General features: G+C 35.1%; 2 protein-coding genes across 3 annotated transcripts; both read left to right on the top strand.

Annotated features, from left to right (window-relative positions):
• Positions 1 to 4,729: 4,729 nt before the first annotated feature.
• LOC120201479 (ras-related protein RABH1b-like) lies at positions 4,730 to 6,722 on the top strand. The gene is made up of 6 exons (XM_039202079.1): positions 4,730 to 4,863; positions 5,065 to 5,135; positions 5,517 to 5,605; positions 5,801 to 5,912; positions 6,099 to 6,189; positions 6,489 to 6,722. The coding sequence occupies exons 1-6, from the start codon at positions 4,747 to 4,749 to the stop codon at positions 6,633 to 6,635; spliced, it is 627 nt and encodes a 208-aa protein (XP_039058010.1). The 5' UTR covers positions 4,730 to 4,746; the 3' UTR covers positions 6,636 to 6,722.
• A 9,598-nt stretch (positions 6,723 to 16,320) lies between these two features.
• Positions 16,321 to 18,094, top strand: LOC120201481. Of its 2 annotated transcripts, none has more exons than XR_005523656.1 (3): positions 16,321 to 16,994; positions 17,107 to 17,311; positions 17,404 to 18,094. XR_005523656.1 is itself a non-coding variant. In XM_039202081.1 (3 exons), exons 1-3 carry the CDS (start codon positions 16,957 to 16,959, stop codon positions 17,588 to 17,590), a joined length of 384 nt encoding a protein of 127 aa, XP_039058012.1. In that variant the 5' UTR covers positions 16,322 to 16,956; the 3' UTR covers positions 17,591 to 18,094. The 2 variants fall into 2 exon arrangements, 1 of the variants encoding a protein (XP_039058012.1); XM_039202081.1 differs by having other exon boundaries at positions 16,322 to 16,994; positions 17,107 to 17,265.
• The last annotated feature ends 6,663 nt before the right edge of the window (positions 18,095 to 24,757 follow it).

Here is a 24,757-nt window from a genome sequence, read left to right as displayed (position 1 = left end):
ACGTTGCTTGACTTTCCCCCCTACAAAATTGATTAGCTGAAAGCATAAGACAAAAATTCCAAGCTATATTATATAAAGTTAAGAAGAAGGTATATAATAGTATTACGTAAGCTTAGGATAGATGATAGGTAAAGCAAGCATTGATTAGAAATTGTGATTGCATGCGCCAACGCAAACATAGATGGTAACTAAACTAAACCACATCAACTTTGATCCATCGTCTTTGTAACGTAAACCACATCAACTTAAAGTTGGTCTCAAAACCAAAAAAACTCCTTATGACGGTAGTCTAGAAAGAAGTTGCAATTTTCCAAAGTAGCTAGGAATAGAGAACACAAGGCATAGGAAGTTTGTGGTTGCTCCGATGAGACAAGCAATGCGTCAAATTTTATGGTGTAGCTAATGTGCAACTTTAACCTAGTCAAGGTCTGTTTAAGGTAATGTGAACAATATCCTTCGCCTCCATAATCTTGGAGATTTGGGGTATATATGAAAGAGTGTAAAAAACAAATTGTTTGCGTGTGAAAAATCATGGAGATTTGCCTGATATTGTTGAAAAGGCAGTAATAAAAAGTTGCATAATTGAAAGACATATAGTAAGTTGAACAAACACGTGGATCAGCACCCTTGTGCTTTTCTTTTATTATTACCATTACCATTATGATTATAGTTTAGCCTTTTCCTCCTTGAAAGCGATGCTGATTGCTCAAAGTTAAATTATATACCTTCTTAACTGCGCGGTACTCACGCTTCTAACTAAAAAATAAAAATTTCTGCTTTCAACTATAAACTTGTTCTTAACATAATCCCCCATGATGCTTCTCGATTTACTGCTCCCCTCAACTTTTACACCTTCACCAGAGCTCGCTTTTACTTAATTATAATTATATGTATACTTTGATGCTTCTTAAGTCAACCAATTTTTTTATATAATGTTATATGATCTATTAATCGATTAATTAAATTAAATATTTTGAAGAGTAAATCTAACATTTTGCTCTGCTTTCCATTATATTCCTAGCTAGGTGTTGATTTTTGTGAGCTAGCTTAGAATCAATTTGTTTTTCTCAAATACTTGAGTTATACTTGGATGAAATTGATATTGTTAATCTAAATATCTTGAAATTATCAACACAAAACAGTTTTAAGTGCTCTGCATGTAACTTATCCACGTTGAATGTGCCTAATTTAGCGTTGAAGCTCCTCAGTGTGGATCGATCTTTTGCTGAGAAGCACTACGCAGACCTATCTGCAAAGCCCTTCTTCAATGGCCTTGTAGAGTACATTATCTCTGGTCCTGTTGTTGCTATGATATTGGAGGGTAAGAATGTTGTTACTACAGGCCGCAAGATTATTCGAGCAACAAATCCAGCTGAATCCGCTCGTGGTGACTTTGCAATTGACATTGGAAGGTATATCGAGTGTTGCCTTTCTTTACTTTGAATGCTTGCCATTTTGAGCTTACTCGTTATGCTAATGACGTATGAGCCAATACTATTCCATGACAATGTGTTGGATGCAGGAATGTGATTCATGGTAGTGATTCAGTTGAGAGTGCAAGGAAGGAAATTTCCTTGTGGTTCTCATATTGCGCTGTTAACTGGCAAAGCAGCCTTCACCCCTGGATCTATGAGTAGATCATATAATCTAAGCCGCCTTCAATCCATTCCTGTTTGTTTCTTGTTACAGTCTTTTGACAATGTACGTCAAATGCTGTAGCATTTGGGTATTGTCTGAATAGTTCAGCTGGTGGAATACTACCATTAGTATGCCCCAGTTCATGAAAAGACGGGGTATTTATGCTGAATAAATGTTGAGGTGAAGTGTGTTTGAATAATTAAGCGGGTATGATAAAGAAAAAGCAACTAATAATTCTTCTCCGGTTTAAGTGGGACATTGGCTCGAATGTTTATATGTGGTTAGAATGCCTCTTGTGTCAATACGCCTTGTAGTTGCATGGTAAAGTAAGGATTACAAATGTAATATTATTATTTATTGGTATATCCGAGTACATCTGTAGTTAGAATGTCGCTTACGTTAATACTGTGAGTAGTAATTGCATGGTGAAATAACGATTCAAGTAATGCGGTGTTGGTGAATAAACTTTGAAACCGCTGCATCATTCATATACAAGGGAAAAGCTCGAAAAAGGGATTTAACTTTTATTTGACTTGTGTATAAACTATAAAGCTAGATTCAAGTCGAAATAGCATGAGATGTTGCTGAATAAACTTGAATTAGGACACCGTTCAAATTTTTTTCATCCTCTTAATATACTAAATTAAATTTAATAGTTTTTTTAGATTCAGGAATTCCCACAATAGCCGATCAAGAGGAAAAAAATCATTTTTACCGATACTAACAAGATTATTTTATCGGACAAAAGAGATGCTCTAGGCTTGCAAAGAATCTAATCTTTCATAGTCAAGTAAACATATCGATACAAAATATCACTTTATACGAGAACAAGTGAAGAATAAAAATATGAAGTTAATATATTGGAAAACTGAAGATCAACTAGCAAACATTTTTACGAAACCATTGAAAGGAGATTATTTGACGGACTCAAAGAAAAGCTTGAAATGAAAAATCAGATTTAAAGGAGATTGTTAGAATTCAAATCTGATATTTTATTTATGTCGGCAAGAATTTCATGGTAATTAAAATGGCCAATTGGAGAATTAAAATGGCAACACAAGTAGCTTAAATGGAAGAACCAACAACTTGTACGTTGGCAAGGTGGCAACAACTTTCTAGACAAGAGTTTTCTAGCATGTTAAGCAAAACATAGAATATTAGTGAAGCTAAAAACGTGGCAACAAAAATATTTAAAAATTAAGGTGGAAAATAAGAGAAATTTTTGACAAGGCAAGTAAGTGATTATTAACAATGATGTGGCAAAAGTGAAGCAACTTTTTTGAAGGCTAGGTGAGCAGCAAAAGCACTTGAAAATATGGAAGCTTATCAACCTGTATGACAGTAGCAAACTGAGTTGGCAGTAGCTTATAAAGTACGTAATTAAGAAGCAATTTCAAGACGGTAGAATAGTAACATCGAGAGCTTTCATGAGGCGGATTTTTAATATCCCAAATTTTGGATTACTGACCGAAAAGTAAATTTCGAAAGTATGAGGATCTAAGTGTAAATTTGTAAAAGAACATGATTAAAAATGTAAATTTTCAAAAAAAGTATATTTTGAGTTTGTAAATGAGCGGTTCAGTCCAATAATGGAATTATAATGGGTTTCAGATTTTTGAGTTGGAGTTTGTATAAAAATTTATTAAGCGATAAATATCAATAAAATATTTGAATAATCATATTGAATTAAAATTCTTTAAAAAGTTTGAAGGATTGTAGTTTGGGGCTAGAAATATTATATTGATATTTTTAATTAGTGGAATTTGATTTGAATTAGTGAAATTTGGAGGAATTTCCATGTTAAAGTGGAATAGTGAAATTTAGTGACCAAATTGAATTTTTAGAAAATTAGGAGGGCAAAGGTGGAAATTGATAAATGAGATTTTTTATGTTTATATAAGGATATTGAAATGGAGATAAAAGGATGGAATTGTGGTAAAAATTAAGATTCATTAAGGGTAATTTTGACTTTTGAGCTAAAATAAATTTTAATTCATTTTAAATTGGGTTTTTTTAAGGAGATATTTTGTAAGAAATTTCAAGAGAACTCTTCTATTCTCCATAAACCTGCCGTGACTCCATAGTTATGGTGAACAAGGTTTTCTTTTTCATTTTTGGTCTATTTTAGTGAGAATTTGGACTAATGTGTGAAATAAGAAAATGTTCTACACTTAATTCTCTATAAATTGATAGAGGTATTTCATTGTTTCATGCTTAAATGGTGAAGTGGGTATCTATGGTGGTTGAAGATAAAGTTATATTTGGTTGAAATAAGATTAAATTTTGATTTTAGGAGTGTTATGGAAGTATAATCAAGCATGAAAATTGATTGGAATCAAGTAGAAGTTCATGAATAAGGTTTGACCACTAAGGTTTTTCATGAAGAAATGTTGAGTTTGAAGTGTATTTGATATGAAAATAAATTGGAATGGTTGAAATTGAGCTTGAAACAAATTTAGGAACTATTTAGTAAAGATTTAAAGTATTCGGCCTATAAGAAAAATTGTTGGAAAATTTTCCAAAAATTTCTTAAGGGATTATAATGATTATGTAAGTGATCTTATGTGCTTGAAATCATGCTTTGGATTAAATTGAAGTATGAATAAATTAGAGGACCATTTTGTAAATTTTGGAAATTAGAAGGATACATGAGCAAAAATGAGAAAGTCATGGTCCCATACTGAATTTTATTATTAGTGTGATGAGACATTGGATTTAGGATTGATTTAGAATGGTTGGGTTTGATTATAAATGAATGTGAGATGATGATTCGAGCTTGAAAACAAATTGGAGACTATTAGGGGACTATTTTGTAATTTTCAGCCATAAAGAGGAATAATTGGAAAATTTTAATAAAAATGTCCTAGGGATTATATTGGATTTAAGGATGATTTTCATGCCTTGGAATTGAGGTTTGGATCATTATGGAACCATGATAAGTTAGGAGGCCATTTTCGCAAGTTTGGAATAATGGAAGGATCAAGTTGTAAGCGTTTGAAAATTTAAAAATGTTTGACATCTTTTATCTGTTAGTATTTTTTTTCTTTTCTAAATTTTGAAATAAATAGTTGTTATCTCTAGAAATCATTTTCACATCTCTCAATCACCATGGCCCCAGTTTCAGCTCTGGCGAAATACAAGCTGGTTTTCTTGGGTGATCAATCTGTGGGGAAGACTAGTATCATCAGTCGCTTCATGTATGATAAATTCGATAATAATTACCAGGTATTTTCATTATACTCTTTCATGTAAATTATTTACGATCCGCTTGGGTTTCACCCAATTGTAGACTTTCTTAACACCTGGCCTGGATCTGATACCTTTTTTGGGTACGTTTTAGATTTCGTTAAGTTTGCCCAACTTCCCTGCCTCTGCCAGATTTTGTTTGTTCCCGTTTCTGAAATTTGTCTCTCATTCGTTAACCAGGCAACCATTGGTATTGACTTTCTATCGAAAACAATGTACCTCGAGGATCGAACAGTTCGATTGCAGCTTTGGTAAGACATCGACTGTCTGTCATTCTTCATTCTATTCTCAAATTTTATGGGCCTTTCTAACTTTGCTTGCAAATTTATACCAGTATAGATTCTGGTTCCTTGTATGTTTATTGTTATACTCCTCCAGATCTTGCTCCGTTATGCAGTTGGTTTAGTCGGATTCCAGCCTTGGTAGAGAATTATTTTTATTATACTGATATTTAGCATGTAATTAGTTATTACTACTTGAATTTTGGATTATCTCAAAAGGCTGCATTATTTTTTATGTTGATTGGAAAGAAGGAGAAAATAAAATTGGTTTCAAATATTTCTGAGATGGCGTCCTGCTTGATTTGAAAAGAGTAGCATCTTTGATCTTTGCATGCTTAATATTTACTGCAGGGATACTGCAGGACAGGAAAGATTCAGGAGTCTTATTCCAAGTTACATTAGGGATTCCTCGGTGGCAGTCATTGTCTATGATGTAGCAAGTGTGTCCTCTTTTATCTGTGTTTTCTGCTATATAATCCACCTTCCTACCTCATCGTACATTTTCTTGGTCGAAATTATGTTTCATGCATGATTGTGCGGGTAATACATTGCCAATTCGTAAAATGCAATCTCGCATATTCATTTGCTTCATAAAAGTGGGTGAAGTTTACCAACTTTAGTTTTGATGGTTGTAGGCAGGCAGTCCTTCCTAAATACTTCAAATTGGATTGAAGAAGTGCGTGCTGAACGGGGAAGTGATGTAATCATTATGCTTGTTGGGAACAAAACAGATCTTGTGGACAAAAGGTAATGTTAACTTATCATCACTGGTGACCAGCTTTATTGTTGAAGAAGAAAGATTGATTGCCTTTCTTTCTAGTTTACAATTCTATCAGCAATATTAGTTTGTAATTGTTGCTTTGCGGCGAAGTTGAAGAAGGGAACTTGTTGAGACATATCTGTCATTGTTTGATTTCATGGCTGATTTGACAGGCAAGTTTCGATAGAGGAAGGAGAAGCCAAGGCTCGTGAGATCAATGTTTTGTTTATTGAAGCTAGTGCCAAGGCTGGCTTCAATATCAAGGTAAAATGGTAACCTATACATGGACTGTATCTGTTGCTGATGAAAATTGTCGTGCTTAGGATCCATGTCAAACCTTCTGGTTGTGTTTTTGTTTTGGGATAATATTAACTAGCGATGAATCACATATGGTTGGATGATCAATTTTTCATATTTAGTGGATGCAGTCTTAGCTAAAATTTTGTTCATATGCATGGATCTCCAGTCCTGCGTTGCACCGTCGGCTGATATTTGTGTGCTTTATACGAGTGTTCTCTCCCTGCAGCTTGCTGGGTCTCACTCTTTGTTGATCACTTATACAGGCTCTATTTCGGAAGATAGCAGCTGCATTACCTGGAATGGAAACACTTTCTTCAACAAAGAACGAAGACATGGTGGATGTCAACCTTAAGTCTAGCAACACAAATGCATCTCAGTCGCATCAAGAGTCTGGAGGATGTGCCTGCTAATACCCAAATCATTTATCTCAACTCAACTTTTAAAAAAAAGAAAGAAGTTGTGCTTCCATCATCCTACTGTATATATATATTAGTCGAATATTTGAGCATATAACTTTGAGAGTTGAGAGCGAAGATTTCATATGGTAAGTAGGCTAGTCCTAAGTCCTAACCGGTCCTATATGAGTAGGGTCCTTGTGATCTCAAGCGATTATGCCAAGATGATTTTACTTCCGAACTTTTTTTTAGTCCGACAATTAGTCCGCTGACTATTTGGAGTTATTTTGTTGTGTCCCTCAACTTTTAAAAGTTACAAATTGGTACCCGATTATTCATTATATTACAAACTCGTCTTTTTCCATTAAAAAGTTAACTGTTGTTTGAGCTTGACGTAACATGCTGACCAATATATGATAGTCATTTGAGATTATGAGATCAAATTTTATCATAACTCAGTCAGCAGATTATCGTCCAACTCATATTGTTGTTAATTTTTTAATTGAAAATGACATGTTTGAAACATAATGAATAGTCAGGTGATTATTTTGTAACTTTTAATAGTCAAGGGACTTAACAAACAACTCTCAATAGTTGGGAAACTATTTTATAACTTTTAATAGTTGGGAGACTCAACAAAATAATATCTTATAATTAAAGGACTATTTATATACTTTACCCTTAAAATTAATGATGGATTTGCTTTCGATTAAGTGACTTTCATTGCCTGTGAGTAGGGTTGTTAAATCGGTTGGTTCAATTATTCAATCGAACCCAATTTCCAAAATTTATTAATCGATTTTTTTCTTTTAACTGTTAATCGAACCAAATAAAGTTCGGTTAATCAGTTGGTTAACCAAATTAACTGAAATTTATAAATAATATATATTATATATTAAATATTTTATATTTTCGGTTAATTTGGTTGATTAATTTGGTTAAAATCGAAGTTTAAACACTCATAAGGCTAAGTAATATATAAATAATATATTAAATATTTAAATTTTTTGGTTAATTTAATTAATCGACCGATTTCAAATCAAATTAATCGATAATTAAAATTTAAAAAAATCATTAACCGTTAACATACCGAACCTAAAATTAACCGAAATAAATTTCATTTCGGTCAATTAAATCGATTAAAAACAAAGTTTGAAGACTCCTGTCAGCAAGGGTTGGTTCTTCTTCAAGTATATATTTTAGTTTTGTAGCATTTTATTTTGAAGGGTTGATACTCATGTTTTAGTAATTTTTTTTCTTTTTTCTCATTGGTATTTTAAAATTATTGATTTGATTGTTAAGATTGACTATTTATTTCCAGTTTATGTACGTTAATCAACCTTTTGTGTTTGCTCTTTCTGTTTCAATTATTTCCAGCTTCATCCCTCTCTTGCCTCTTCTGCTCCCATTTCTTATCCCAAAGGTCATCTGAAATGAAGGCATCGCACTGTTGGGTGATGAAAGCGTCGCCCCTTCCTCCTCCTCCGTCGTCAATCTGTTCACATCAAATCTTCTTCCCGGTCCTCACGATTTTAGTGAGCAAAAGAAGGTGAAGCTGGGGACGAGAAACATGAGAGAAAGGTAGAAGATCAAGCTGAAGAGGCAGATCTGAAGAAACTCTTTTCTCATCTGTAGCATCCTTTTTCTCGTGTGGCACAACGATTGTCACGTGGGTTGATTAACGTCACATCAATATTTTGTTATCCTTAATTTATGTAGTAAAGGTACGATAATTAAATACAGTATTACGTAAACAATACATTCTTGGGATTAGATGAGTACAACTTGGGTATACACTAGGACTAGACCTCTAAATAAGACGAGTAAGATCGCGAGTAATTCGAGACGGATTTAGTCAAAGTTTGATAAATATTCGGCTCGAATTCTTTACGAGTCGAAATAAACTACTTCATATTCGATTCGAAAAGTTCACGAGCTACTCGAAGAAAATATATCAAAATTTTATTTTAAAAAAATAAAATTATTCATAATATTAACATTTGTGTGTTGATTTTTTTTTAAAATTATAATATAAATATACTTAAGATTCATGTTCAAGTTCGAGTCAAGTTTGAAAATTTTAGGCTCACGAATTTTTAAGTCGAGTCAAGCTCAATTTCAAAGTTTTCGAGTCGAGCTCAACAATACTTGAGCTCAACTCGGCTCGTTTACGGCCCTAACCAGGATGCCTTCTATTTAAGGGGTACAACTAAAATTAATTGGGTACGTCAGAGAGACTTTTGGGACATATCCGATATTTTTGGGGACATATAGGGGAGGAATAGGGCGACTCTAGGATAAGAAATGAGAGTGCTCCTGGTGAGTCTAAAACCTATGACCTAAGGGAATATAAGGGAATAAAGATGAGCAGTTTGACCAACCGACTAAATATACTTGTTTACTCGAGATTATTTTTAAATTTAAATAATAATATCTAATGTTACATTTTAGATCTGTTTTGGTCACACGCTGTTAAAAAACTAACATTGATGCTAACATGATATTGTTTTTAATTATTTTTCAATCCTGACGTGGCAGTATCTTATAACGACACGCCAATATCACCATTAATTTTTTAAAGACTAGTGACCAAAACAGAACCAAAACGTAATGTTAAATATGGTTTAAAATAAATAATATTTGGATGATCAAAATAGAATCTAAATAATAAGTGGATGACTAAATAAGTAATTTACCCTTTTTTTAGCATAGGGTGGGCCATGGCCTTGGTAAGCCTAGACCTAGATACGCCATTGAAACTTCGTACATCCGAAGTGAGGAAGTGAAACTCACTTGTGCTGCTCGCTTCGACACAATATTTTTCCAAGAAGGAAATATTGAAAACCATCCAACTACTTTTTTGTTGTTGTAAAATAATGAACTTGTAGCTTGTAATTGTAAAAAAATTCATTGGTAAATTAATAAATATTATAAAACAGGTTATCATAAAATCTCAATCGCTACACTAATATGTACTATATTTAGAAATAAAATCTTATTTAAAATAAATAAGAGTATATATTTTATTTGCTTATCTAATAATCTCCTACTAATGCAAAGATCTACTTATTTTAAAAAACGAGGAAAGATCAACAACAAAATTAACCCATTAAATACTAGTGAACATGTCTAGAACTAATACATAATAAAATGAACAATTTTTCTCTTAACAAGTAAATAAATCCGTAACTTGTTAAAATATGAGTAAATTCACAGAACATGTCAAATCTCTTCACCAAGTGAGTTTCGTGATATATCAACAAATTTAGTCAAAAATACCTTAGGATGCTAAGTGCTCTAGAAAGATTATCTAAAGTCTTTCATAGTAGATGGCTAATACTATATACTTACATAGGTGATTTCATCAAATCTATCTTAATATGATCCACCCAAATTAGGGTATGAAATCATCAAAATCATTTAGAAAGCTCAACCTCTCTTTTTTTAGATTCAGTGAATTCATCAAGTCTGTCTCACATGGACCACCCAAAGCTTGGGATATGAACTTATAAAAAACATTTAATAGTTCGCCCTATCAATTCAGTGAATTTATCAAGTCATTCTCAACAAGGACCACCCAAATCATGGGCTATGAACTCATTAAGAGCATAAAACTCAATATATCGGGCCAGTAAATTCATCAAGTCTGTCTCACTATGATCACTCAAACCAAGGATTATAAATTCATTAAGAGTGTAAAGCTCATCATTTTACATAAATGAATTCATCAAGTCATTCTCACTAGAATCACCCAAAACTTGAGCTATGAATCCATTAAGAATAAAAGTTCAACCATGCATGTAAATTATTTTCCATAGGGATAGGTAAGGATGTATACTATGAGTCTTTCCATGGCTTAGTTTGACCACATGAAACTTAAAAACCTAAGTTGAGTATCCACCATGGATTCCTCAACCAAATGGGTTTTACAACACATCCCCCTCGATAAATTACGAATCATTGTTGTCTTTAACTCTTATGTTAAAAATTTCTTAAATCCTCTCTTAGTTCCATATAAGTATTATCTTTTTCTTTCACAGACTCATGTCTTCTGTTATCATTACAACCTTGGTTTAAAATCATTTATATAATATATTACGAGTCACGTAAAAATACAGAGGATGTAAAATTTTCCTCTCTTAAGGATTCTCAACAATATAGATTTCTAACACATCAAGCCTCTTGCCTAGCTAAATCAAAGCTTATCATGTCAGACTTTATAGTAGAGCTACTAAAATGAATTTTACAAGCTTTCACAAAAATTGCTCTACCCAAAATAAACGCATACCCCCCAAGAAGTTTATCATTTCATTATCAGTTATCCTTTTAAGATTGTAGGATATTTTTTGATAAATTGTAATCAATAAATCATTATAAATTTTAAAGAGTTAAGATTTAAACCTCAGGTTATGGGTATTTTTACAACAATCTATTAATCACGTAAAGTCTAGATCAAGAGAAACTCTCAATAATTTTATCATTCTCATAAATTGAAAACATTGTTTCCTTTTATCAAATTTTGTGACAAGAGAGTTATTTCAAGAATCATCTCAATACTAAAACTTATCTATGTAAAAAAACTTTTACTAAAATAATTTCTTTTATCAGTTTTAGTAACCTCTAATTTTACATACTCTTAATTTCACATAATTTTAAAGAATCATTATCAAACATATAAATTATATACTTATATGTTTCACAAGTCACAACACAATCCATGAAATTAAAGATTCGTAAGAAATTAAAGAATTATTCCCTCCTGAACAAGTGGGTTTAGAGATTTAGTCGAGAAACTGACAAAATGCGGAGAAGAGTTGTTGTAGCTAAACATGACTATGAGGTTAATTATCTAATCCCATTTTAAACTACCTCCAATAACTCGACGTAGGTGTTGTTGGAAGCGTAGATGGGCTCATGATAATTTATAACTTGAACTTTTTATTGATACGAAACAAAATACGTTACACTGAAACTACATCAATATTACAATACTAGCTACGACTAGTTTACAAACTCACAAATATAGCTTTGCTAAGCTCTATAAATTTTCTCTAATTTTTCCTCACTTCTCACTCGTATTTTTCTTCCACTCACTCACACACTATTTGCTACAAATTACATACATATATATAGGAAACTAAACCGACTTATTTGAAGCTTCTCAAATTCTCTCGCCGCCTCTTGTTTCAACAATTATTGTTTTGACACGTTAAGCATGTTGGCTCCATTCAAGTGTGGCTACCGACACTATGATTTTTCATTTTCCAAGTTGCCTATAATATTTTTTATTGTTTTGTTTGCTGACACGTTTAAACTTTCTACACTCTTCTTGCCGACGTGTTGTTGAGTTTGAATTTCCAACACTCCCCCTCAAACTCGACTTTTCATTCCGAGCTTTTCTTTGAGTCGGTTGGATATATCTACTCTCAATAGTTTTATGAAAATGTTTGCTAGTCTTATTTGAGTCGATTGAATTTCCAACACTCCCCCTCTCGTATAAAGTGATACTTTGTATCAATATGCTTGCTTCAGTTATGGGAGACTGGATTCTTAGCAAGGGAAATTGTAGACTTGTTGTCGACATAGATTGTAGTTTGTTCTTCTTATGCCACATTTAGCTCGTTCAAAATATTTTTTAACCACATTGCTTGACAAGTGCACGCTGCTACAGCTATGTATTCTGCTTCACATGTTGAAAGAGCTACCGTTTGTTGTTTCTTTGATGACCATGAAAATGCTACAGAGCCGATATGAAATAGATATCCAGTTGTGCTTTTTCGATCGTCTAAGTCTCCCCCATAGTCACTATCAGAATAACCAACCAGCTTTGAATTTTTTGAATACGTGTAAAACAAACCATGATCTGTTGTACCTTTGACATATCTAAGGATTCTTTTTGCTGCAATCAATGATCTTGTTTTGGATTCTCCATGAATTTGCTTACAAATCCCACAATGTATGTTATGTCTGGTCGTGCGATAGTTAGATACCTTAAACTTCCAACGATGCTTTTAAACAACGTCGGATTTACTTGCTCTCTTGTTGAATTCACAATTAATTTGATTCCTGGTTCTGCTGGAGTGGCTACTGGCTTGCAATCTTCCATTCTAAATTTTCTTAAAATTTCTTCTGCATACTTCTTTTGTGATATAAATATTCCTTCTTGCATTTGCTTTACTTCAACTCCAAGGAAGTATGACATTTCTCCAATATCTGTCATTTCAAATTCTTTAGTCATAGCTTTCTTAAAATCATTGAACATACCTGGATTATTTCCTGTGAAAATCATGTCATCCACATATAAGCACACGATCATGATATCACCATCTTCATTTTTCTTTGTGTATAAGGCATGCTCGTATGAACTCTTCATGAACCCATTTCTTTGGAAATATTCATCAATTCTCGTGTTCCATGCTTTCGGGGCTTGCTTCAGACCATATAATGCTTTCTTCAATCGGTAAACTTTGTCTTCATGTCCCTTTTTAATGTATCCAAGTGGTTGCTCAATATAAACTTCTTCTTCTAGGTAGCCATTTAGAAATGCCGACTTCACATCCATTTAATAAATTTTCCATCATTTTTGTGTTGTGACTGCTGTGAGAAGTCTGATGGTCTCTATCCTTACTACTGGAGCAAACACTTCATCATAGTCTATTCCTTGTCTTTTCTTATAGCCTTTGACAACTAGCCTCGCTTTGTGCTTCTCGACATTTCCTTCTTTATTGGTCTTTGTCTTGTAAACCCATTTTACTCCAATTGGGTTATGACTTTCTGGTTGTCTTGTTAGCTCCCATTTATCATTTCTTTCTATTGATGCAATTTCTTCATCCATTGCATTCCTCCATTTGTCATCTTCAACCACTTCTTCGTATGTTATTGGATCACTGTTCACAAGTAAGCAGAAAAGTGAAATATTATTTAGTTCATAATCGTTGTACCTTTCTGGCATTCTTTTCTCTCTTGTAGATCTTCGAACTTCTGTGGGAGGTGCTTTAGAATCTTCTATTATGTTACTGGCATCGCTGCTGCTGCTTGACGATGATAGTACATTTTGTTAAGGACCTTGATCATCAACTTGTTCATCATCTTTATCTTCATTAAAAAATAGTCCTTCAACTTTCTTTTCCTCTTTGCTCAACCTCCAATAGTCTACTTCATCGAACTCGACATCTCTTGAAATTATTACCTTCTTGGTAAGAGGATTATATAATCTGTAAGCTTTGCTTCTTTCACCATAGCCAATGAAAATACATTTTTCTCCTCTGTCATCAAACTTCTTTCTGGTCTATTCAGGAACGTGGGCATATGCAAAGCATCCAAAAATCTTGAGGTATCAAACTCCTGGTTTTTCTGTCCACTCCATGATTTGTTTGGCGTCATATACTTCACACTTTTTGTTGGACATCTGTTCAATAGATAAACTGCACATCGAACTACTTCAGCGCAGAAATTTCTTGGTAGTTGCTTACTTTTTATCATGCTTCTTGCCATGTCCAAGATTGTGCAGTTCTTCCTTTATGAAACTCCATTTTGTTGTGGCGTGTATCTGGCTGTCAGCTGATGGATGATGCCATGCTCTTTGCAGAATTCTTCAAATAACTTTGATATATATTCCCCTCCTCTATCTGATCTTAGTATCTTCAAATATTGACTGCTTTGTTTTTCTGCCATTGCTTTAAATTCTTTCAATTTTTCCAGTGCTTCTGACTTTTCTTTCAATATGTAAATCCAACATTTTCTACTAAAATCATCAATAAAAGTTAGGTAGTATCTGTTACTTCCAAGCGATGGTATATCAAAATGACCGGCTATATCTGTGTGTACTATCTCCAGCGGTCTTCGAGCACGCCAGGATCTACCAACTTCAAAGCTTTGTCTATGTTGTTTTCCTTTGATGCAAGCCTCACATAATTGATTTGGAGGGTTGATCTCTGGTAGTCCTTTCACCATGCTTGTTTTTTATAACAGCTTCAAACCAGAAAATCTAAGAGTCCATATCTTAGATGCCATAGCCATGAATCATCTTTGATCGCGGTCTTCATGCACTTGACTTCTCCCGACTCGATATCAATTGTAAAGAGACGATTTTGAGTCATATCAACTTGGACTATCAATTCTCCTTCTTTATTTTTGATAGCAAGCGAGCGATTCTTCATCTGCACTTCATATCCTTTTTCCAGGAGTTGACCAAGACTAATGATATTGCTTTTCAAAGCAGGTACATAATAAACATCTGAAATGTATTTATTTTCTCCATTTCTCTGAGTAATCATGACTTTGCCTTTTCCTTTTAGTTCTGCGTGCGAGTCATCTCCGAAAGTTACTCGCCCATAAACTGTTTCATCTAATTTCAGAAACAATTCCCTTTGACCACACATATGGTTACTGACACAATTATCAAGATACCAAATATTTTTTCTTGAATTCTTCATTTCCTTTATAAGTGAGGAATACATGAGATTTTTCAATTTTTTCTTCTTCAACTGCTGCTACGTTATTTATTTCTTCTTGTTTAAGAGCAGATCTACACTCATAACTATAATGACCATACTTATTGCAATTATAACATTGTACTTGGAATTTATTTCCTTGTTGATATCTGCCTCTACCTCGGCCTCTGAATCCTCTTCCACGACATGATGTTGGATTGTTTTCACTCATTTAATCGGTGCTATATGATCGACCACCACGTCCACGAGTTCCTTGTCATTCTCTGTATCTTCCACGATAACCGCCACGATTTCCTTGACCTCGTGTGTAGCTGCTGCTAGCTTCTCCTTCGTTGACATTCATCTTGCTTTGTAGAGCTTGCTCCAAATTTTCTCAATCTTCATTTTGTTTCATTTTCTTCTCATGAGCTTGAAGTGAACCTAAAAGCTCATCGATCGATATTTGAGATAAATCTTTCGATTCTTCAATTGCCACAATCACGTAATCAAATTTTCTTGTTAATGACCACAAAATTTTTTCCATCACTCTAACCTCGTCGAGTGATTCAACATTTCTTTTTATTTCATTCATGACCGCTTTCACATGACTAATATAATCATCGATGGTTTCTATATTTTTCATTTTTAACATCTCAAACTCAGCTCTGAGAGTTTGTAAGCATACATTCTTTACTTTTTCGGCACCTTGTAGATATTTTTGCAGAATGCTCCAATTTCCGTAATTTGTCTTTGTCAATCTCGGGATTTGTGGTTGAATCATGTTGGCCATCTTCTCTACCACGTTGAACTCGAACCAAGCTCTGAGGCCACTTGTTGGAAGCATAGATGGGCTCACGATAATTTATAACTTGAACTTTTTATTGATACGAAACAAAATATGTTACAATGCACTACCTCAATATTACAATACTAGCTACGGCTAGTTTACAAACTCACAAATATAGCTTTGCTAAGTTCTCTAAATTTTCTCTAATTTTTCCTCACTTCTCACTCGTATTTTTCTTCCACTCACTCACACACTCTTTGTTACAAATTACATACATATATATAGGAAACTAAACCGACTTATTTGAAGCTTCTCAAATTCTCTCGCCGCCTCTTGTTTCAACAATTATTGTTTTGCCACGTTAAGCATGTTGGCTCCATTCAAGTGTGGCTGCCGACACTTTGATTTTTCATTTGCCAAGTTGCCTATAATATTTTTTATTGTTTTGTTTCCTGCCACGTTTAAACTTTCTACACTCTTATTGCCGACATGTTGGTGTGGAGAAACATTATACAACCTTTGGGAGAAAATGATGATTTGTTTAATAAGGACCTAAGACTTTCTTTAGGAGATGGAAAGTTGATAGATTTTTGGAATGGATATTGGACTAGCTTCCCTTCGTTGAAAGAGGCTTTCTCAAGGATTTTCGGATTAGCGATTAAAAAATTGGGGAATGTAGCCGAGTTCGGATCAAAGATAGAAGGGAAGTGGGTGTAGAAAATAGAGATTCGAAGGGTCCTTTTCTCTTGGGAAACTAGCTTTTGGGATGACTTCATTAGTACTTTAAACGAAGCGACTCGATGTAATATCGAGAAGGACGGATTGCGGTGGTTGGGATCCTCGGATGGGGTCTATAATCCAAGGAGTTTTTCTTCCAAAGCAGTGTTTGTGGAGGACGAGTGAGATAATTTCTGGGAGAAGATGTGGTCGAACCTAGCCCCTCCGAAAGTAGAGTTTTTAATTTGGAGTGCTATTCTAAATAGATTACCGGTCCTTACGGAAATTGAAAAACAGGGTGTTTCTAATTTGGTATCTTGTGTGCGTGTTATGCCATAAAGACAGAGACCGTAACACATATTTTCTCCCATTGTGAGATGGTTTGGCGAGCTTGGCAAAGATGGTTCTCAATATGGAATCTCAACTTCATTTGCCCAGGTGACGTTTGAGCGCTTCTCTCATCCTGGTTTGGATTCCCAATTACTAAGTCATGTAAACTGGTCTGGAATTTAGCTTTCTTTGCTTTTTTCTGGTCTATATGGATTTGCAGGAACGATGTTCGGTTTAATAATAGCTGCTGGAATGAAGAGAAGTTGTTTGAGGTAGCGATTTTGAGATTTAGGTGCTGGTGTAAGTGGAAGTGGCCAGAGTTATGCCCTTCCATCTGCGACATCATCTTCTCTCCATTTGGTCTCATTTCGTTTCGGAGGTAATTGTTTTCAGTTCTTGTGGCTCTATTCTGATAAGAAAAGAAGGTATGCAGCGCTGCTTTATATCGTTTTATGGCTGTGGTTGATTGGATTTTTGATTGAATTTCTTGGAAGATGTCTATCTTCTGTGTTTGCAGGTGTTCGGAAGAGGAAGATGGCAATGATTTTAACTGTTTGTGCTCCATAACATTCCTTCTAGTGAAGCTTGTGGTTGAAATATTCTTCTCTGGCTTGATGCGTGAGAGCGTTATGTTGGTCAAAGAGTTTATGCTTTGCTGTTGTGGGGTAGCAGGTTGCGACGAGGATCTGTGTATTGCCAACTGAGGTGGGAGATGTTTGATGGCCATAAGCTTATACTTCCTTTGGATACAAGAGCAAGCAGAATCGTTGTTCGACCCTCAATTGATCCAGTTTCTGCAGTTGCAGTCAGCCTGGTGTAGTCGGTGGTCTGGATTTTGTATTGCCGCAGATAAATTATTTAGAATTTCTATTCGGATGTGTTTGTTTGTGGTGTTTAGAGAGGCCCTTTCAACGTAAGTTCGTAGCAGATTATCTCTTGGATTTTCCTAGCCGTGCTTTTTGTTTAGTTGTGGAAGTTGTTTGAATAGTCAGGTTAAGTGATGTTATGATTTTGGTCCAACTTTGTGTGAGAAAAACTAATCTTGTTGGAATTGTTGATTTCTAGGTGGGTAACATAGGATATGTATTAGTGTGATGACTGCTGGTTTTGGCTGTGTCTTGGGATTTTATTTTGTAAGGGTGGACTATTGAGTAACAACATAGATATGGTAAACTTTTTTTCCTCCGTTTGATCTAGGGAGGTATTTTTAACGATGTTCATGTATATTTCATGTTTTTACTTGTTATCGTAATAATACAATACAAAATTCTATTTTTAAAATAAATTCATAAGATAGAGAACAATTTTTGATTACTCTCACATTCTCTAATCTTAATGTGTCTAAATTAATATAATATAAGAGGTGTAAACATTTTTCTCCTTCAATTTTACTTGAGTAAACTAGATTTTTTCAAAGTTTTAATATACTAATTAGTGTGAGTGTCTTCGAATTATAAAATTTCTTTAAATTATATCTTATTTGTAATATTGTCTCTTTAAAAGGAAAATTCAATATTTTCCTAATTCTTCAAAAGATGAATTGATAAATAGGAATATTATAAGTAAACAATCTCTTCTCATTCCTCTATCTATAAGTATAATAATAAAAATTTAATAGCTACAAAAGTTTTTAGTAGCATTATTGTATATTATTTATTTATATGAGAAAATAACCTCAGTGATCAAAAATGCCTTATAATATACGATTTTAACCAACTTTTTTTGGATTTGCCAAAATGACCAACAAAATCGCAATGCGAAATAAAAATCGCAACGCGATCTCTAGAATCGCAAATCAGTTCCAGAATCGCAACGCGATTATGAAGAATCGCAATGCGATAGTACAAATTCGCATTGCGATTTTCCAGAATCGCAACGCGAACATATAAATCGCAACGCGATTCTGACTATCGCAACGAGTATCCGTAAAATCGCAACCCGTATCCGTAAATCGCAACGACAATACGTAAATCGCAACGCGTATCTGTAAATCGCAACGAGAATACGTAAATCGCAATGCGTATCCGTAAATCACAATGCGAATACGTAAATCGCAATGCGAATACGTAAATCGCAACGCGATTTTTAAAGCGCCATTATAATCGCTACACGTATTTTATTTTCAAATTCCAAACATGAATATTAATTATCGGAACACTGAACCGTCCACTCCCGTAATCGCAGCTCATAACCTAAAACCTAAAAAAAATCACAACTCTGTCCCATCTCCATCTCTCACTCTCTACGGTGAAATCCGTCCCCATCTCCAAAGATTTCCGTCCCCATCTCCGGCGAAATCCCTCACAACCATTCACGGTCAGAAATCCCTCACAATCATTCAGAAATGGAAAATCAACCTCCGAGGGTTAGTTTTTTTAATTATTTTTATTTTGAAATTTTTGCATTATTTTAGGTTTTTCATATTGAAATTGATGATAAGTATTTGTCTTTAACCCTGTGAAGTTAGTATTTGTCTTTGTTTTGTCTTTTGGTTGAAGTAATACAATCCATTAAAGTTTCAATTTGCAGAAGAAGAATAGTTTCTAAACTTAAAATCGCAACATGAAAATGAAAATCGCAACACGAAAATGACTATCGCAACGAGAGAAATGAAAATCGCAACGAGAGAATCGCAACGCAAAATGAAAATCGCAACGAGATAATCGCAACGTGAAACCAAAATCGCATTGCAATTTTCATTTCGCGTTGCGATTTTTATTTCGCTACGCGATTCTCTCGTTGCGATTTTCATTTCGCGTTGTGATTCTCTCGTTGCGATAGTCATTTCCGCGTTGCGATTTTCATTCTCTCGTTGCGATTTTCATTTCAACCAAAAGACAAAACAGTGTTGAAAATTTTAGTTTCAAGAATAAACTACTACTCTTTATGTTTATTGTTTTTGGTATATCTTCACAGTGTAGTTTTTGGTATATCTAACTTGATATGTTTATTGCTTTTGTAGAAATTTTTTTCGGCTTCATTGACATTAAGGAATAAAGTTAGCCTAGCCACTACAATTACTTCGAAGCTTTCACCTGCACAAAGAAAATTGTTTGAGGAAACCTGCTTCGAGCCATGGCTGAGAGTACAGCATCCGGGTGGAGATGCTAATTTCACCCATTTATGGCTTCAGACCATGACTAGCGATCTACCCGATAGTATACAACGTGGTGAGGAAGAGATATGATTTCATTTTCCACCGGCGTATACTTGTTTTGGGCGGAAGGAGTTCTGCTTAATCACTGGTCTACGATTCGGACACGATGATGTAGGCCGGTACACTCGTCATATCACCCGCCCATCATGGTTATCCCGGGTTTTTCCTAATGAGTCAATAGAGAAGCCGAACTTACACGTCGAAGACCTGAAGAAATTGTTTAATAAGAAAGATGGTTTTACTCGGATGAATGACGTCGATGTTGTCCGAGTATGCCTTCTAGTACTTGTGTATGCCGGCTTTTTAGGCAGAGAGGCCAGACAACCTATTCCTCAGGAGCTAATATTATTGGTAGAGGACCTAAATGCATGGAATCTGTTTCCGTGGGGTTCGTATATATGGAAAGCTACCTGGACTAAGTTGTCGTCTGCCTTTGATGACCGCAAAAGTTTGCGTGGCGATGGGTCGAAATACACTTTGTCAGACTTTGTTTGGGACTTTAAGGTAAGAATTTCTATATAATGTTTTCAAAATTATAATTAATTATTTAACAATTACTAATGTTTGTTATTATATTGTTTGTAGATTTGGATATTCGAGGCTTTCCCCAGCATGCGGACATATGCATTAAAAACTTTAAATGATATTCCTAGGGCTATTTCCTGGAAGAGGAACCGTCTGTTGGATTGGGAAGACTTAATACCATATGCGACAATAAATAATGTAAGTTAACACAAATACTATCATATATAAACAAGTTATTAATAGTAGACGTTTAACTTTGTTTTAGTTTTTATATTTTTAGGAGGCCAACACTCCATTACAGAGACTGACACCCACGGAGGCTGAGCTTGCCACTGATTGGTGGCAAGCTAGTCAGCATTTTTTTGATGGCACGAATGATGAGCAGCCTCCCCTTCCTCCACTTCGAGAGCCATCACCTCACCCAGAGCCATCACCTGATCGACCCGACTATACACCTCTACAACGAGAGCCATCACCTATCCCGTCACATCATCGAGCCTCTTCTCCACCATCACCTTATGATAGGCGACCGGCAAAGATGCCACGACTTCTATCTCTTTGTTCTCCACCTCCATGGGATGATTCAAGGGAGTTACGTGATGAGGTCAATGCCTTGCGTGAGGAGATCGGTACTCTACGCGATAACGATGGTGCATGGCGTGTGGAGGTGTCTACTTTACGTGGTGAGGTTGCCGCTCTACGTGAGATGGTAGTATCGTTGCAGAATGAGGTTCATACTCTACGCAACGAGGTAAGTTTGAGATTTTCCATATTTAACTTGATGATAAATTTACTCGTAATTTCACTTAGATTAACCATTTCACTTAGATTGCTTAGTAAATTTATTCGGTTGCTGCCAATACTGCTAAACTATTTATTCTTTAACACTGTGAAGTTAGTATTTGTCTTTGTTTTCACTGTTTAAATATCATGTCTGTTTATTTACTGATTTTTGTATTTAATTATTTAGCGGCCCGATAAGGTGGATGCTTTACGTCGGGTTTTTCTTGCACGACGGAGTTCACGTATCAGACGACGTGCACGTGCTATTAAGTCTCCGTACACCCCAATAGTGTGAAGATACCGCAAGAAGAAGCCCGACTCGCCTGTCATCCCTCAAGAGTTCACTCCTATCGTTGAAGAGGCCCCTATCATTCCTCGAAAGTCCCCTCCCACCGTTCAAGAGGCCACTGTCATCGTTGAAGAGGTCCCTCCCATCATTCAAGAGCCCGATTCACTTGGCGTCATATGTAATATTCTTGAGAAACCCTCTGACATGCCGGACATGATGGATAAGAGTTGGCTCTTGTATGAGTTACCGGCCAGTACCATTCCGGTATCTAAAGTGGAGAGGAGACAACTACCAGACACAATTCTGGATAACACCCTTTGGGCTAAGACCGCAGTTGATTTTTATCTACATGAGCGGAGCCAGGGGTGTTTCACTGATATATGCAAGCTCAACGATGATATCTATTTGTTACTTGATCGGTCTTGGTGGGGCGTATTATTAGGGGTCGAAGACAATGGCTATTTCGATGGAGGGGTAAGTCTTATATTTTTCTTATATTTCAATTTGATTATTTTTTTTTAAATTTATGTAAGTCACTAATATATGTATTTTTTTGTAAAACAGCATATCGATGCGTGGGTGTCACGTCTTCTAATAATTAGGAAACTTAAGAAAAATAAAAGAAATACACGATATACAATTATGCCGACGTCTTTTAACGTCGTTCACTTGAAGAATCAACGAGATGAATCATTTGCCTTGGGCAATGGACAAGCTAAACTTTATCCTGCATGGTGGGAGGTCGATAAGGTTAGTATTTATTTTAGGTTGAGTTTAAAGGTATTCATAAATAAGTGCGCAAATGAATGAATTATTACTTATGATTGCAGGTGTTTATCCCTGTTTTGGAAAGTAAACATTGGATTCTCGTCGAGCTTCAGCTCCCATCCCTTAAGGCAATAGTATATGACAGCATGATAAATTACATATCATTAGCTGATTTAAGAGATATTATTAAGGGATGGAGCTCTCATTTGGCTAAATTCTTGGATGCGATAAATTATTGGACTCGTTCTGGAAACAAGAAGCCAAAGAAGCTCAATATTACAGTTAGCAGAGACGAGACTGCACCACAATAAACGAAGGAAGCCAGAGGGGATTGTGGTCCTCTCGTATGCATGTGCTTGGAGCGTTTGACGACAGAAATTACACATTTTCTACCTCCCACCGATAGAGATAGAGGTGCAGTAGGCTTGTGGTTTCAACATTTTATGGCTAGAGCGATATATGCGAGACGCTGCCTACATGCATCCGCGTTATGAAAATGTCCATAAACAATTGGTAAGTTTATAGGCTTTTTGGTTTGAAAATGTTTGGTTAAGTACCTAGAATTCAATAATTTGCTGTTTGTAGGTTTAGATGTGTAGAAAGTGTTGTTTGAGCAAATGTTTGGTTTCTGCAGGTTAATCTTAGAAATGAGCTGCGTGAAAATGATGTATGGCTGCAAAAGTTGATTCAATAGTAGATGAGGAAATAAGAATTATTGCTTATTTTTTGATTGTTTAATTGATTTGTAAAAGTTGATTTGTTTAATTGATGTGAACATAATTCTTATTTGTTCTTGTTTAATTGATTGAAATGTAATGGTTGATTTTGTTGATTTCAATCTGCATTATGTTGAAGGAAAAAATGACTATCGCAATGCGAAATGAAAATCGCAACGAGAGAATCGCAATGCGAAATTAAAATCGCAACGCGAAACTAAAATCGCAACGCGAAACTAAATTCGCGTTGCAATTTTCATTTCGCATTGCGATTCCCTCGTTGCGATAGTCATTTCTGCGTTGCGATTTTCACGTTGCGATTTTCATTTCGCATTGCGATTCTCTCGTTGCGATAGTAATTTCCGCGTTGCGATAGACATTAAGATGATTGCGAACGTCATTTCCGTGTTGCGATAGTCAAATGAATGCCTAATAAGTGATAACAACTGAACAGATCATAGCAATTTTCAAACTCAAGTTACTAATACATGCCTAACTGAAAATGTTAAAAGTTCACACATAAAATCCACATAATACAATGTTTGCATTTAAAAATCACCTAAGTTAACAGTCCCAAAAGGTGAAGCCGGTTGTGATTGGGATTTTAAAGATGATTGCGATTTTGATTGCCTTTTTCTTGACACCATATGAGCTTTGGATTTTGATGAGGATCCATATTTTGGTAGATGAAAAGATGATTGTGATGGCACTGGTGATCCACATGTCAACCTTGTATGACCACTTTCCTTGCACCGACTACATGTCGATCTCTTCTTCTCTTCACCCTTAGACGGTATACGATCGTGACTTTTTGGTCGGCCAGGTAGCCTTCTGTCCATGGCTGGTGGCAAAACTGTTTGTAAGTCATCTGGTATGTCCCACTCAGAAGGATTTGGTATAGGGTAGACAATCTCGCCATAGGTCTGTCGATATACTTCTGTAGTGTAGCAATCCATAACGTATGCGCTTGAATCATCTTGGTTTAGATGAAGAGAAACTTTTATAACATGGCCACACGGATAACCAGATGTTTGCCATTTCATACAACTACACGTCTTTGCATTTAGATCGACAAGCCCATTTAAGTTATTATCCAGTACTTCAAACAAAGTGTTTGAACATGGTTCAACTCTCCATGACGTTGACTTCACAACACGTTTCGTTATCTTTTTTTCTGTCCATGGTGTAACACGATGTTCCAATGTTTCTATAAATTTAAATAAATAATACTTAGTAAAATATATGATAAGTTACGAATTTAAAGAAATAATACCTGCATGGTTTCTTTTCTTGTAGTACCACTGTTGCATAGAGGCTCGAAAAAACTCCATTAACATAGTAATGGGTAATTTCCGGGAATGACGACTTAGAGAGTTGATTGATTCTGCACTATTAGACGTCATAAAACCATATCTTGCTCCAAGTTGATGTACTCTTGCCCATCTTTCAAATCCGACATCTTCTAGTGTTTGAGCACACTGAGGGAAAACACGTCTTAAACAGTTTATATGCTTATTAAAATCCACTTCCCGATAAGCATTTACAATCTTCCAGTATGTCCATTTGTGATTTTTTATACCAGCAGACCTTGATTTTAGATTTCTATACAAATGAACACCACAAAGTCCATGAA

This window comes from Hibiscus syriacus, unplaced genomic scaffold, assembly GCF_006381635.1.
Source record: "Hibiscus syriacus cultivar Baekdansim isolate YM2019G1 unplaced genomic scaffold, ASM638163v2 tig00007387_pilon, whole genome shotgun sequence".
NCBI classification, from domain to species: domain Eukaryota; kingdom Viridiplantae; phylum Streptophyta; class Magnoliopsida; order Malvales; family Malvaceae; genus Hibiscus; species Hibiscus syriacus.
This window is presented reverse-complemented; position numbering and strand designations above follow the sequence as displayed.